This window comes from Ylistrum balloti, unplaced genomic scaffold, assembly GCF_031769215.1.
Source record: "Ylistrum balloti isolate Yb309-2 unplaced genomic scaffold, AGI_CSIRO_Ybal_v1 Utg369650, whole genome shotgun sequence".
Lineage (NCBI taxonomy): Eukaryota > Metazoa > Mollusca > Bivalvia > Pectinida > Pectinidae > Ylistrum > Ylistrum balloti.
Window position 1 is genome coordinate 187,606 of NW_026781906.1, and position 14,350 is coordinate 201,955.

The window sequence follows — 14,350 nt, forward strand, 5'->3', positions numbered from 1 at the left end:
CACTTCACTTGTGCCTTCAATTTTGCCATGAAATGTTCAAAGGATGCAGAATGCAAAAGTGATCTTACTTCCTTTATGCGCATAAAAAATTAACAGAAAAAATATGGTTTAACAGACTATAGTGTATTGTATCTTAAGTTTAGTTGCCAAATTCTTGATCAATTAAAACTTTTAACTTGAAACCTGTATAAAAACAGGGATTAATGTTTGATCGATACCAGAAACATGCATTATTAAGTCAATGAACACAGATACGTCTGACCGATCCCACTCACATTCTACTATTGCTTCAAGTGAGCTTTTGATATTATCATGCCTGCTGACGATGTTACCAGGCCATTCTTACGGTGAATGTTTAAGTCACTAACGTTATTCATTTCGTCTTTGTACCTGTATCGTTGCCTGTAGCACTGTAACACCTTCAACACACGAGAAGATGATGAGGATGTCTTCTAGTAATTTTCCATCTGCATTGTTAATGTCACGTTTTGCTCTGAACATTGTTCTGGTGTAAGATCGTTTTGTACAAAGACTGCCCTATGTGCGCTAGACCGTAGTTTGATTCACTATAAATACCACATAAATCCTGCTTAAACATCACTTTATCACAGTTACTAAGACTTTTATTCAATTCACTTCGTGATGTTCTTGTAAAGCTGTGGATAAAATCTCGCATCCATCTTTATCTTCAGATACCCCACCGAAAGCCTCTTCTGCTTGCTTGACCATCGGTTACAACATATTATATTTGAGATATTGAAGAATTGTTCTGTATCTGGATACAGGGATCACTTTCACAGAAATTTGTACACCAAAGAGGAAAAATTAACAGAGCTGGAATCGATAACTCACTTTTATATATCAATATATTCTATTATTCACAGAGTGGGCCTGATATAACTTGTTGTAACGTTTGATTTAATTCGCGTTGTAAGGGAGTTATTGTCATTATGCATGCAGCTTCGGATATGATGTTTAGATATGGTTATATCATTCTCAGTTGCCCAAAACAGGTGTTTCTTATCGGACTGAAAACATAGTAAATAAAACAGATTTGGTTTGTTGATGGTCGTGTCTAGTAACAAAAATCATCCTATGGTACAGCTGCAATAACAAACATAACGATAGTTTGTTTATATCAAAAATTTATTGTACAATAAAATTTATATAAACAAGCACGATTCAACTGATTCAAATGGTAGACATATATAGCATATACATAATTGTTGTAGTGAAATTCATAATTTTTTCATAATGTATTTATTCTAAGCAGTGGCTTTCCGCCTGCTTGTATTTTATACAAACATTTACAACATATCAATGCAATCTTCGCCTGGATGATTCACCCACTGTATCATTCACAAAAAAATACACAAATTAAAAAATAAGACTTCTTCACGTCAAACTAGATTGTCTTTCTCATCCTCCTCCTGACTATTTGATGCACTGTGCGTCATTTCTACACAATCGGGTGATTGTACTGAAGAACTCAAATGATCAACAATGCCGGCTCCAAACGAATCTCCTAAGACGTTTACCATCGTCCGAAATCTTTCACTATTGATAAAAGAATAGACTGTATTTCTGCATCAATATATATTTGAATACACATATATAATTATACCAACATGGCAATGTAATCATAACCTAAACTCAAATTCAATAAACAAAAATATGAACGAAAGAAATATTAACACGGGTACTGCAAAATGTACAAGGAGAATAGCACCAGGTATTTCGGAAGAGTAAGCGTCTTATGCTTTATAGATGAGACTCAAATGAAATCCATGTATTTCGTAGCTTTAAAAAATATATCATTGCACAGAAATTGAAGAGAGATCACATATTATTTTTCTATTCTAGTCCATGCAAGAACTGTAAGAATATAAAAACAAATATAATCATTGATTTTTGGAGATGTAAAGTGTTAATATAGAGCTTTCAATTATTACATTGTATCAAATAACTAACATTCGGTGTATCTCCTCCGAATACGAAATCCTTGTTCCTATCAACAAGGCTTATTTTCGGTGAAGTAAGTAAAAACGAGAACATAACCTTTTGACAAGCCTTCGTCGACTTTCTATTCTGAGCCAGAAGATAAACGTTGTATTGTAAGATACTAAACGTGTATTTTGTTTATCCGGCAACCATTTAACATTGTCATTCACATCGAGTAAAGTGTCATTGTTTACCTTTCTTGAACAAATACGTACAAAACTTATTTATTTGTATACATTTGTACATACTGTATGTCTTTACAATATAGTTCTGCTCTTTTTTATTGCCTAGGAGTGTAACTTCACTTATACGTGTGTGAAAAGATCACATAAGTACAATTTATTTCCGATTATCAACTATTCCATATCAAAATTATTGATAAAATCAATCCAGTAATACTCTTACATATCCGTACACTCATTATACTTATCAATACTTATACCTGTTAGCTGTAAATTGCTACACAGGAATTGAACGGCTGTTACATATAATTATCTGTGGCATCATCTTAGAACTTTTAGATGGAGTTACCGTTCCTTGTGTAGATATTCATGATGTTCACCTTAAGATATTATAATGATTTGCGAATTGCCACACTGTATGGATGGAACAATGCATGACTAACATGTCTGAATAACTTTGTTTTGGAGTTTAAGCAGTATAGTTATAACTGGAGCAATAAAACTATTTGACCTGTAATATCGGCCAGAGGCACATTAATATCTCATTTAGATTGTTGTTACATCTGGTTACCGTAGTTATATTATAACGGTTAACCATTTCTTACTTACAAAATCCAGTCGACAGGGGCAGTAAGAAGGACTTGTTCGATAGGAAGTCCAACCGCCAGGGCAGCCACTGTCATAAACATGAAACCTGCCGCTGGAATGGCAGCTGCCCCTACTGACATCCCGATGGCCGACATTCTATCAAAAGAAAGAGAATATTTTTGTCTTTCTTTTTTTTTAATGTATATTGGTAACTGAACAATATAGTATATTTCACCATCCCAAAATACATTTAATATCATTGACTTTTCAATGACTGGATAAAATTGATAATTTTTTAATAGGAGATAATGGGATTGCGAAGGTTGTTCTCATTCTTTGCATCTCTTTAGCCGGAATTAGAAAGACTTATATCTTGTCATAGTAACGGTTGGCGGTTTCTGATATTAGAAACGAGTGGTATGGATACTAGTATCAAAATCTGTGTTTTAATAGTTGTGCTGTTATAAATGTCTTGTTTATCTCAGATGATATTACAGGCATGGAAGATGAGGGGGCCATATTTGTGTGAAACGATAACAGAAGTTGACGTGGCTGTTGTGGGTAAACACTGGTTACTTCCTCAACAAGTAAGCTGTTTTGGTTTCATAAACACGCATTTTAAGTCATAAACAAGATACGATAGCCGGATTTCTGATAATGCAAATAACATTTGGAGTCGCGTCTGACGGCTACGCCGCTACATAGTAAAGGTAATGTCAGAGTCGTAAGTATCAGACTCCGTATAAGCTGTGGTTTTCGTCATCCTCCTCTAATGAGAGTGATTATCGTGATACTATCGATAAGCTGTATAACGTTTGCGATAGGCTTGGTGAGGAGGGGACCATTATTGTAATGAGTTATTTTAAGCTCATATTACAAAGACATGGTGAAAAGAATTACGATGAGGTAAATTACAGAGGTAAAATACTGAAAGGTTTTATGCTGGAAAGACACTTGATATCACCAATACTCAGTCGTGGTCTACAAGTCTGGAATACACGTTTGTTTCCGGTAATGATTTAAACACTAGCATGATTGACTATATAATACTCAACAGCTCAAAAATCGACAGGAGAAAATGTGTCTGGAAGAAGGAAATTCAAATCTGTTATTGTTTTCAAATTCTGCAAATATTCTTATTACGAAAAAAGATTATCTCTATACTGCCAGACGGTGAAGTTTAAAGGGCATATTCCAGACTAAACTTAAAGAAACACTTGATCGTGTATTCTTGACTAAAATCGCCTCCATCCTAATATCCTCGATACTCCATGGATTACAATCACCTTCGGTATCTGCACCCCTGTCATAGCGAAATTAAGGGCACCAGCAAAGTAATTTAATTGGTTCCAGGGAAATACCTGACCAATCACAGACTGACACGCTCCATCAAAGATTTCGAAGGAGCGACACCCAACTTCAAAGCCATAATAATATACCGTAATGCGACCCCGATATCAAACTAGGCTTTTCGTCTTGCCCACAATGTGTCGCACATGAAACTTTCAATTTTGCCATGACATATTGTAGGGCTGCAGGGAACGACAAAAGTGATTGTTAATTTCAAGTATAGTAGTTTATGTATAAAATATAATAATTTTCATTTAAAAAACTGATATATGTTTTTGACACCTCTCTCTCTCTCACACACTCACTCTCTCTCTCTCTCTCTCTCTCTCTCTCTCTCTCTCTCTCTCTCTCTCTCTCTCTCTCTCTCTCTCTCTCTCTCTCTCTCTCTCTCTCTCTCTTTCTTTACTTGTCTTTTCAGTTTCATTTTCGAAAAGGGTTTTACACTAATATTGGAAAAATATGTAAAATTTTGCTTTGATGTTTAAAAATATATTCATATGTTAGATCCAAAAGATAATTAGTGATATTATTTAATAGACAATAAGTCAAAATTAATCAATGTTTTGTTTTGAACTCCGACTCACCCAATAACAACATAGCGGGCGGGATCTAAAACCAGTCCTAGACGATTGGAAATAAAAATGATCAGCATTGGAATATACAGAGCTGTTCCGTCCATGTTGATGGTGGCCCCTATCGGAGCAATGAAGTTAACGACACGACTGTTGACCCTGTTCTTGTTTATCAGACAGTCCATTGTGAAGGGCAGAGCTGCCGCACTATAACAAGAAAGACATGCATCGTGAAAAGGAAATCTTCACCAGTGACACAATAATATATCTTCATGTCTGATATTGATTTTCAAAGATGCTAAAAATATGGCTCTAGTGGATTCACATTAGCCTACTATAACGTTTTACATAAACCAATATACCGAAGACTAATTGATTTTCTGACCCGACACCGTACAGGAATTATCCTTTTCCTTCTATTGGCTCAAGTCAAAGGAAACAGCAAAGATGATTCCAAGATGGTTTGTAATCTGTTTGATAGAAATTTTGATTTATGAACATAGGAATTGACAAATTGAAAATAAAAACAAACTAAATGTGCCAAAAAGTGATAATTAAGGATGACGGTTGTTAGGGAGGTGGTAAGCATCTGAGGTCAGTGTTATAGACTAGATTTTCAATTTGACACTATTCAGAATCAGACAGTGCTTACATCATCAATAATAATAAAAGCAAAATTTACAATTTAATGATTGTGATGACAAATGTCATTCATACCTCGAGGATGATCCGAAAGCAGTCACGAGTGCCTTGGACATGTTGTTAATGAATGTATAAGGATTTTTTCTGACCATCAAGAAATACGCAGTCGGTATCGTAACAAAGCCATGCAACAAAAGACAAATTATCACAGCTGGAATGAAGATAGATAGTTCTTTCAGAACTGCCATTGGTCGCTCTATCTGTACTACAGCTGTAGCTACCAGGAACATTAGTCCAACAGGGGTAAACCTGTGAAAATCAAGATAAACGTCAAGGCAAATGCTTATGAACATAATATCTAAATTTGCACTGCAAACCACTCTGATGAACTTAGGACTCCCATTGCACTTTATTCTTCAAAAACGTAAACTGCAAATATGGCTGGTGTAGGATTATGTTTAGTGGCAGCCAGGTATTATCGCGAAAAAAAGCTATATTGTTTATAGTACCCTGATCCAGTACGATGTGTGTTTATAAGCGTTATTTTCCGTTTTCTTCAATGAAGGAACACTAAAACGACTAACTGAGGGGAAAAATTAAGATATGAATAGGGAATCAGCTATTTGGCTTACCTACATATTCAACATTAAATATGTAGAGAAGCAATGTGGTTTACAAACCAATGAATGTAAAAAAAATGTAAGTCTCATGCTGCCATATTGACGATATGGCTTGTAAGTTACATCATTATCATTCACCTGAATTTTCATCAATATGTCATGCATTTTGAAGATCTGGTGTTCGCCTGTGTTAGTTATCCTTGTAATAGGCATATAACATCAGTATCATTTATCTTATGTGTTCAGGGCAGTACATATTATCAATATGTTTGTAGGCATCATCTTAGTATATCAAACAGAAAATACTACCATATAAATATCATGATTAACCGTATCATGACTTGGTACAGGCACTGAAAGAAGTCTACCAGAGGTTTGGCCTTGTCTTCCATTTTAGACAGTACACAGCCGACACAGATAGAGACCACAATTAATCCGAGCATGTTGGTCCCGGCAACGGTAGTGACAGTTGGTACGTCAATAGTAAAGTTTCCTGTAAAAAATAAACAACTACTTAGCATTAAAGAATAAAAGTAATGGACCAACGAAATATTGCTTAGAATAAGAAGAATTGGTAATGTGTGTGAATTCTGAAAAAGGGTGAAGTTAACTCTGAAAAATATCTGCATTCTTTATAAATTAACATGCATGTATTAACTTGGTCATATATTATATCGACAGGATGCAATTTGTTAGCAATTGATTAAAAGTTAAATAAAAGAATTGAAAGACGGAAACTGTTGGGATCACACATCTCTTATGGTTTAACGTTTTGTACAGACAATAACGGAAATTCATTCATAAACGCCATGAAAAGAAGACACAGTAACAAGCATTCAACAGGGACCCCCAACATTGTATAAAACCTCAGTATACCGTAACGAACATAGAACGGCCGCATTCAGTGAAGCGTTTAGGGGTATAGATAGGAAGAGCACTTTTTTGGGATCTTTGTTCATGCAACAAGCCAGGCTAGCCAGGAAAATCACATTTGGCTTCTTTTTGAAGACGTGTATCAAGCACGCTTTTGTTTTCTTTATATATAACAGGACAAATTTTAATCGCGGTGTTTCAAATCTATTCATTTCAAAATACACTAATTTAAAATTATCAATGAAATCAGATAGTGAAGTAATGTCGGGCATTGCTTTTCATAAATTGTGGTATTAAATTTCGATCTTCACATCCGTTTAACAAATTTCTATTAATTTTGTTTACATGGTATCATTACGTATCAAAGGCTAGGTAACGTATATTGAACGTATGTGAAACAGATCCGCTACACCAGAACTTCAAAATCACACCATATTGTTGCGTTTTAGCGAAAATATTTCTACGTATCTGGTAATTTTAAACATAAATACCTCTTGACAGGTTGGATTTATTCATTGTGTTGAATTTTAAGTGAAACAGCACCATGTATGCAAATGACTCAACCGCCACATAGACGACGCCATGACACCAATATAAGAAAAACACTAAAGGGAGGACGGTGGGGGAGTGGTTGCTTTGAAAAGGGGTGATTTTAAACGTCACTATGTCCAAACTTGACAACATATTTAAATGAGTTATTTAAATATGCAAATTGGATTTTCCGGATATTTCCAATTTACGCTTGATCAAGAATTACTCCGATTATTTAAGGAATCAAAATGGACTAGATATGATAAGTTTTTAAATGATCGGGTGATTGGAACATCGAGAAATTCAGATTTACGTATGACCTTTTCACTTTTTATTAAAGGCTTTTTCATCGCAACGTAGTTAAATGTTTCAGTGAATTTGCTTAATTTTTCATTCAATTATATGTGACTGGCCAGAAATCATTGTGTAGTTCCAAGATGAGCTTTTGTAACGATTATACATAGTTCATAGAAAACGTGAAACGCACACTAAAGGCTGTAATACAGGTTATCTGTCGTGTGCCATTTAACGTTCATTTACAGAAAAACACTAGCGAATCGATAATTTGTTTCCTCAATAAAAGATCAGACTTGTGTAATGTATATTATTTGGGTATTTTACAGTGTAAGAGTAGAGTAGCAGGGTTTGATAATATGGTGATATTTGATATTTGCGATGTTAGCAGAATTATTCATTAATGATACCCAACCTTAATATACTGACCACATAATTGTCATGTTTGCTTCTCTTTGCACATGTTTCCCATTCCACACAAATACAAAACTTATACTCTCTCTCTCTCTCTCTCTCTCTCTCTCTCTCTCTCTCTCTCTCTCTCTCTCTCTCTCTCTCTCTCTCTCTCAAATTATTTTTCGTATGCATCTCTCTCAAATTATTTTTCGTATGCATGACCACTTAATTGCTTTTCTGGCAAATTTATCCCGTCAAGTGACACACCTGTACAATATAACTTAAGAAAACTTATGACTAATGATAGTTTAGACTAAATAATGCAGATACAATGATGGATATAAGGTCCTTTGTGATTTGCTGTTTCTTACATTCATATCTCACCAGGACATCTTAACATAAAGGAACAGATGAGCAAAACATGGAAATGAAGATCTGCAAACTGGACATTTTGAAAAATGATTATTATAATATTTCTACGATTTTTTCTACTTTAACGCGAAATGAGTTTTTTTCTGTAATTAAGGTGATATCCGATATTGTTAGATAGTATTAGATGAAAATGAAGACAGGAAGAACAGACGGTGTCTGTTATATATAGTGAACATGTAAAAAGGGTTCTACTTGACATGTTTCCTCCAGTTACGTTCGAGTGGTTTGACCTTGTGTCATCGACGATCTCTACACTGTGTGTGACAAGCATTGATTGTTGCTGAAAAAAAATGTTTGAGAAATGTAAGTCTCATCTAAAGATACATTATCTCTTGGTATTAGCGACGAGTCCTAGATGAAGTTTAAACCAGTGTTGAAATGTGTTACAATTCATTGGGGGAGTTCATTAAGCCTACTGACTCTGTCAGGTCTATGACGCCTTCTGAACAAGGGGAAGTAACTCTCGCATCTCAGCAGTGACTTTTGGAATGCAGTTGGCAGAGAAAGACACTTCAAGTGGTAGAGGCAGACACTACAGGTGGTAGGATTAGACACTACAAGTGGTAGGATTAGACACTACAAGTGGTAGAGGTAGACACTACAGGTGGTAGGATTAGACACTACAAGTGGTAGAGGAAGACACTACAGGTGGAAGGATTAGACACTACAAATGGTATAGGTAGACACTACAGGTGGTAGGATTAGACACTACAAGTGGTAGAGGAAGACACTACAGGTGGAAGGATTAGACACTACAAATGGTAGGATTAGACACTACAGATGGTAGAGGTAGACACTACAGGTGGTAGATGTAGACACTAAATGTGGCAGAGGTAGACACTAATTGTAACAGAGGTAGACACTTAATATGGAAAAGGTAGACACTCAGACTGGTTAAGTTGGACACTAAATATGTTAGAGGTAGACAGTAAATGTGACAGAGGTAGACACTTAATATGGAAAAGGTAGACACTCAGGCTGGTTAATTTAGACACTAAATATGGTAGAGGTAGACACTAAATGTGACAGAGGGAGACACTTAATATGGAAAAGGTAGACACAGACTGGTTAAGTTAAACACTAAATATGGTAGAGGTAGACACTAAATGTGACAGAGGTAGACACTTAATATGGAAAAGGTAGACACTCAGACTGGTTAAGTTAGACACTAAATATGGTAGAGGTAGACAGTAAATGTGACAGAGGTAGACACTTAATATGGAAAAGGTAGACACTCAGACTGGTTAAGTTAGACACTAAATATGGTAGAGGTAGACACTAAATATGACAGAGGTAGACACTTAATATGGAAAAGGTAGACACTCAGACTGGTTAAGTTAGACACTAAATATGGTAGAGGTAGACACTAAATGTGACAGAGGTAGACACTTAATATGGAAAAGGTAGACACTCAGACTGGTTAAGTTAGACACTAAATATGGTAGAGGTAGACACTAAATGTGACAGAGGTAGACAGACACTTAATATGGAAAAGGTAGACACTCAGACTGGTTAAGTTAGACACTAAATATGGTAGAGGTAGACAGTAAATGTGACAGAGGTAGACACTTAATATGGAAAAGGTAGACACTCAGACTGGTTAAGTTAGACACTAAATATGGTAGAGGTAGACTCTAAATATGGTAGAGGTAGACACTAAATATGGTAGAGGTAGACAGTAAATGTGACAGAGGTAGACACTAAATGTGACAGAGGTAGACACTAAATGTGACAGAGGTAGAATTTTATTCTCCAGGTTTCTGATATCCTGATTCACTTATTGAAACAATTATATTTTATTCCCAATTTGTATTAGAAGGTGCTATTCCCGTGCGTGTTTTTATAGAATCGTTATATAATTAAGTATATTTATATGTTTAATTCAGAGGTAAAACAAATCAGACATCTGTCTATTCCACAAGCTAATCATTACCTTTGAAATTGTCGCTCCCACAAGATTCGCTGGAAAAGCATTTCTGAAAGAAAATGTAAATAAAGAGGATATCACATATATCTAAACAAGCGAACAGCAAGTTACACAATTTGAAAAAAACAACAACTAATGAGCGTTCACATAAATGTAGCTCAAAACATCAAGTTTTGATACAAGAATGTAATTTTATCAGTCTGAATAACAAATGATATTTTAACAGAGTACACATTGCAAGGTGTAGGCTGGTTTGGATTTAAATGTCTTGGTAATACAAAGATCTTGATGTCAGAGGAGTAATTTACAATGTACTTTAATCACTCTCGCGAGAAGACGACAAGATATATATACAATTCTGCGTCGGTGTTTGTTACTGTCTTCCCTTATGGAAAATAACCTTTCAATTTCTGATAACCAAGTAATATTCATATATACCAAAACAAATTTTCACCTCGGTGTCTTCATTTGTCTCGAAATTAAATTAATTTATTTTCCCTTAGACTGCTGTTTCCGGTTATTGGACCAATGATAAATAAAGGCAACACAAACGGAAAGGGAAGTAACTCTGTCAAGTCACTGTTAAAATCCCATATTCTCGTCAATAAAGAGCTATACTCTAAATCTGAAATAGCCACCGCATAATACACATCCAAATTACACGCAGTACAATCATGCCAAAACTAGAAAACAAGATATTTATCACACGTTCCATGTGCGACATCTTGTGGACGAGATGAAAAGATTAGTTTGATCTCATCGACCATAATTTTTAAATAATTATGCAAAATTATATTTTATATTTGTTTATTTATTGTATTGAATCACATGTTAAAATCTAATAGAAATGAAAATGATAGATCATGCCTTAAAAGCCGACAGTTTTTGAGACAAAAATTCAGTAAAATAGACAACATTCCATCACAAAATTTTTCATTAGAAAAGTTTTCATTACAAAATTTTTCATTACAAAAGTTTTCATTACAAATTTTTTTCATTACAAAAGTTTTCATTACAAAATTTTTCATTAGAAAAGTTTTCATTACAATATGATATAATTCAACAGAGACAGTAATAAATCATATGATCAATTTCAGTGATATTGTGTATGATTAACATATCTTAATTAAAAAAAAAAAAAGAAAACAAAAAAGAATTAATTGGAAAAAAATATCAATTCCTCGAAAATTACAAAATCTTCTATCTGCAAGTCATTAGTAAGTATCTTTCTGTAAGCCTTGTAATGTAAGTAATGGATGGACTACTTTAATTGAAATAATTCAACAGCTGTTGTTTACTACGGTAGATAAGTGGTTGTAATAGACTATTTTCCCCAACAAGCCGTATCAAAAACACATCAATCTATGATAAACTTACGTAACTTTCACGTGTCACAGTTATATCGTCCTTGATCGTAGTATCACGTTTCCAGCGACATATTTTGACAGCTGATGGAAAAATGAATCTAAACTTTTCAGGAGAGAAGTGAATTGACGAAGCAAGGGTTGAAAATGTTGGATATATTCGGGTGACGTCAACAGGAGCCCCACGTACAAGTTACAAGTAAAGGCATGTTTAGAATATATATCAAACGAGGAAGCTGTCTAGACTTTTCGCGGACACTACTCACTCATTATAACGTTGCAGCACGCGACAAAATATGGTCCGTTATTTTTAAATCATTGAAACATGTAAGCACAAAAATAAATTTTAATGTAAATTTATTTTCAAATTCACATCAACAATATTATTTATTCGTGTCACTAACAGACAAAATTTGCTATAAAGCGTTCAAAGAGAGTTTACCTGTGACAAGTTACTACGCGGCTGAAAATATGGCGGCAACCTACAGTTGCCAGCTGTTGATGACACGAATCTCCTTGAAATGTTTAACGTGTTAACTCCACATTCAGGACTTTCGGTTGGGGTTGGATTTGATCTCTGATAAGGTCATTTGCGTTGCATTGTTTGCTGACTTTCATGGAAATTGAAGTTTACCGTGGAATTGAAGTTCGTATCACAAGTAAACAACCCCTTCAGATGTCTGGTTTTGTGGGATTTTTGTACCGGGCTTTCTGATTCGTCAGTTTTGTCAGTCGATCTGTGTGCTCTCTTTTTATTAACGCAAGTCTGCAATTCATCAATGAGATATATTTTTTTTTATTTCACTGGTAAAATATGATAAAAGCACTACAAATGTACTTGTACAATTCTACCTGTACAGGTCGTTCTTTGTCAGATACAGGTGTATAACACATGTCAATAGGATTTAAACGAGAGATCGAGTGGTGATGTTTCGATGTTTTAAGCTATTTCAATTGTGTGCTGCAACAAAAATGGCCGAATGAAATATCAAAATCTAGATGGTGAGGTGAATTAGTTCAATAATTAAAGATTCACATTTCAGTTTATTTCTGAAGGTGTTGAAGTATGGATGTTGAAATAAGGCATTGCGTGCAGGCTTATGCATACTAGGGAACTATCATCTGCCATCAGAGTCTACCAAAAGGTACAAGTTACTTTTGCAATATTAGCACTTAACGAAATTTAAGCATGACTGAAAGAGCAACCTGCATCATTCCCCAGCCTGCTATTCTATAATAAAGCTATGTCGAATCTACGGCTATGAATTCATGTAACCACGGTCGCAATGTTTTCCAAGCGATAAAGCGACTGGTCAGAAAATGCAGAAACGACTTCGGCGACAACACTAGAACGAATATGAGACTACAAATGACACTATATGTACCACACGCTATACTTCACAATCAAACTCTACCAGAGTTGTCGTTCCTTAACACCGTTATCAGGTATCGTCATAAGAACTTTCCCTTCCAAATAACAATTCTAAAATTTTAATATTTACCTCATCATATCTAGCAGTGAATCTAATTGGCTGATGCCCTTGGACAGTTCTCTTGCTTCCGATGTTGCTTCCGTGCCACTAGATACAATAGTTATACCCACAGTACCAGTTATAACAGCACACACCGTGGTAAGAAGATAGTACACAAGTGCCTTCAGTCCAATACTACCGGAAGTCCTCATCGAGAGCGAGGCTAGAGACGAAATAATACTGGAGACGACAAGAGGAACAGATAGCATCTGTAGAGTGTTTAGCATTATGTCTCCTGGAAACTTCAGGTAGAAAATTTTCCTTTTTTCAAAATGTGACCACGAGAGTCTTAATAGACAGCCAAGTCCGATTCCGAACAGCATCGAAGTCATCATGAGGATAACAAGCAGATGCTTCCGTATAAAATGCACAAAAGATTGTCCACGACTTCTCCGAGTATTCCGTTTAGCCATCTAAAAGGTAAAACAACATTAATTATTTAAAATTGTTTGTGTTGCGAAAGTTAGAAAAATACGAATAAAGTGACTGACGGGAAAGAAAAGACGGGTCACTACAGATGCTTCAGTGAATATGTATGAAGAAAGGGGAAGTTCTCAATGAAAGATTCATGTTGTTTTATTTTCAATTACCGACCGACAAAAATGTGTGATATATTTTGCTTTTAAATAACCTTAACTACACAGTGGCAAGGTATACCCATGAACAATTTAGGATGTTATTTTTTTAATTACAGGTTGACAAAAATGTGCTGTACCTTTTGACTTTTGGGTAAGTAATAACTTCATTAATTGAGCAATTGAGAAACAAAAACTGTCTTATATTAATCTCTCATATTAATTTCAGTTGAAACGGGCAAGAAGATTTACTTATTAAGAAAACACGAACATTAATATTTTCTACGAAATTAAAAAAAGGAAATAGAATGAGGGAAATTAAAGAATTGGGGGTAACCCATACATACCTTATTTCCACCCGTGGTTTGTCGCGTGCTGTATTGAGAAACTGTCGGAGTGCCGGATATCTGTGAAAGTGAGTATCTACCACCAGTTACAGGGATGTCACCACATCACCGGTGATGTGTCATC

At 35.1% G+C, this 14,350-nt stretch overlaps 1 protein-coding gene across 1 annotated transcript; it reads right to left on the minus strand.

Moving 5' to 3' along the window:
• Positions 1 to 1,400: 1,400 nt before the first annotated feature.
• Positions 1,401 to 13,717, minus strand: LOC132556559 (excitatory amino acid transporter 1-like). Its single transcript, XM_060220974.1, has 8 exons — positions 13,275 to 13,717; positions 10,415 to 10,457; positions 8,674 to 8,761; positions 6,265 to 6,448; positions 5,411 to 5,644; positions 4,706 to 4,900; positions 2,793 to 2,927; positions 1,401 to 1,557 (listed from the first exon to the last, which is right to left on the minus strand). The coding sequence occupies exons 1-8, from the start codon at positions 13,715 to 13,717 to the stop codon at positions 1,401 to 1,403; spliced, it is 1,479 nt and encodes a 492-aa protein (XP_060076957.1).
• Positions 13,718 to 14,350: the final 633 nt, after the last annotated feature.

Bases quoted from the DNA above. Each gene is read 5' to 3' on its own strand.
- LOC132556559 (XM_060220974.1), bottom strand. From the start codon at position 13,717: ATGGCTAAACGGAATACTCGGAGAAGTCGTGGACAATCTTTTGTGCAT. The intron at 6,449-8,673 runs GTAGAACCCTTT...TATTTTTTACAG, and splicing joins AACTGGAGGAAACATGTCAA to GAAACTTTACTATTGACGTA. The intron at 5,645-6,264 runs GTAGTATTTTCT...TGATTTTCACAG, and splicing joins TTAATCATGATATTTATATG to GTTTACCCCTGTTGGACTAA.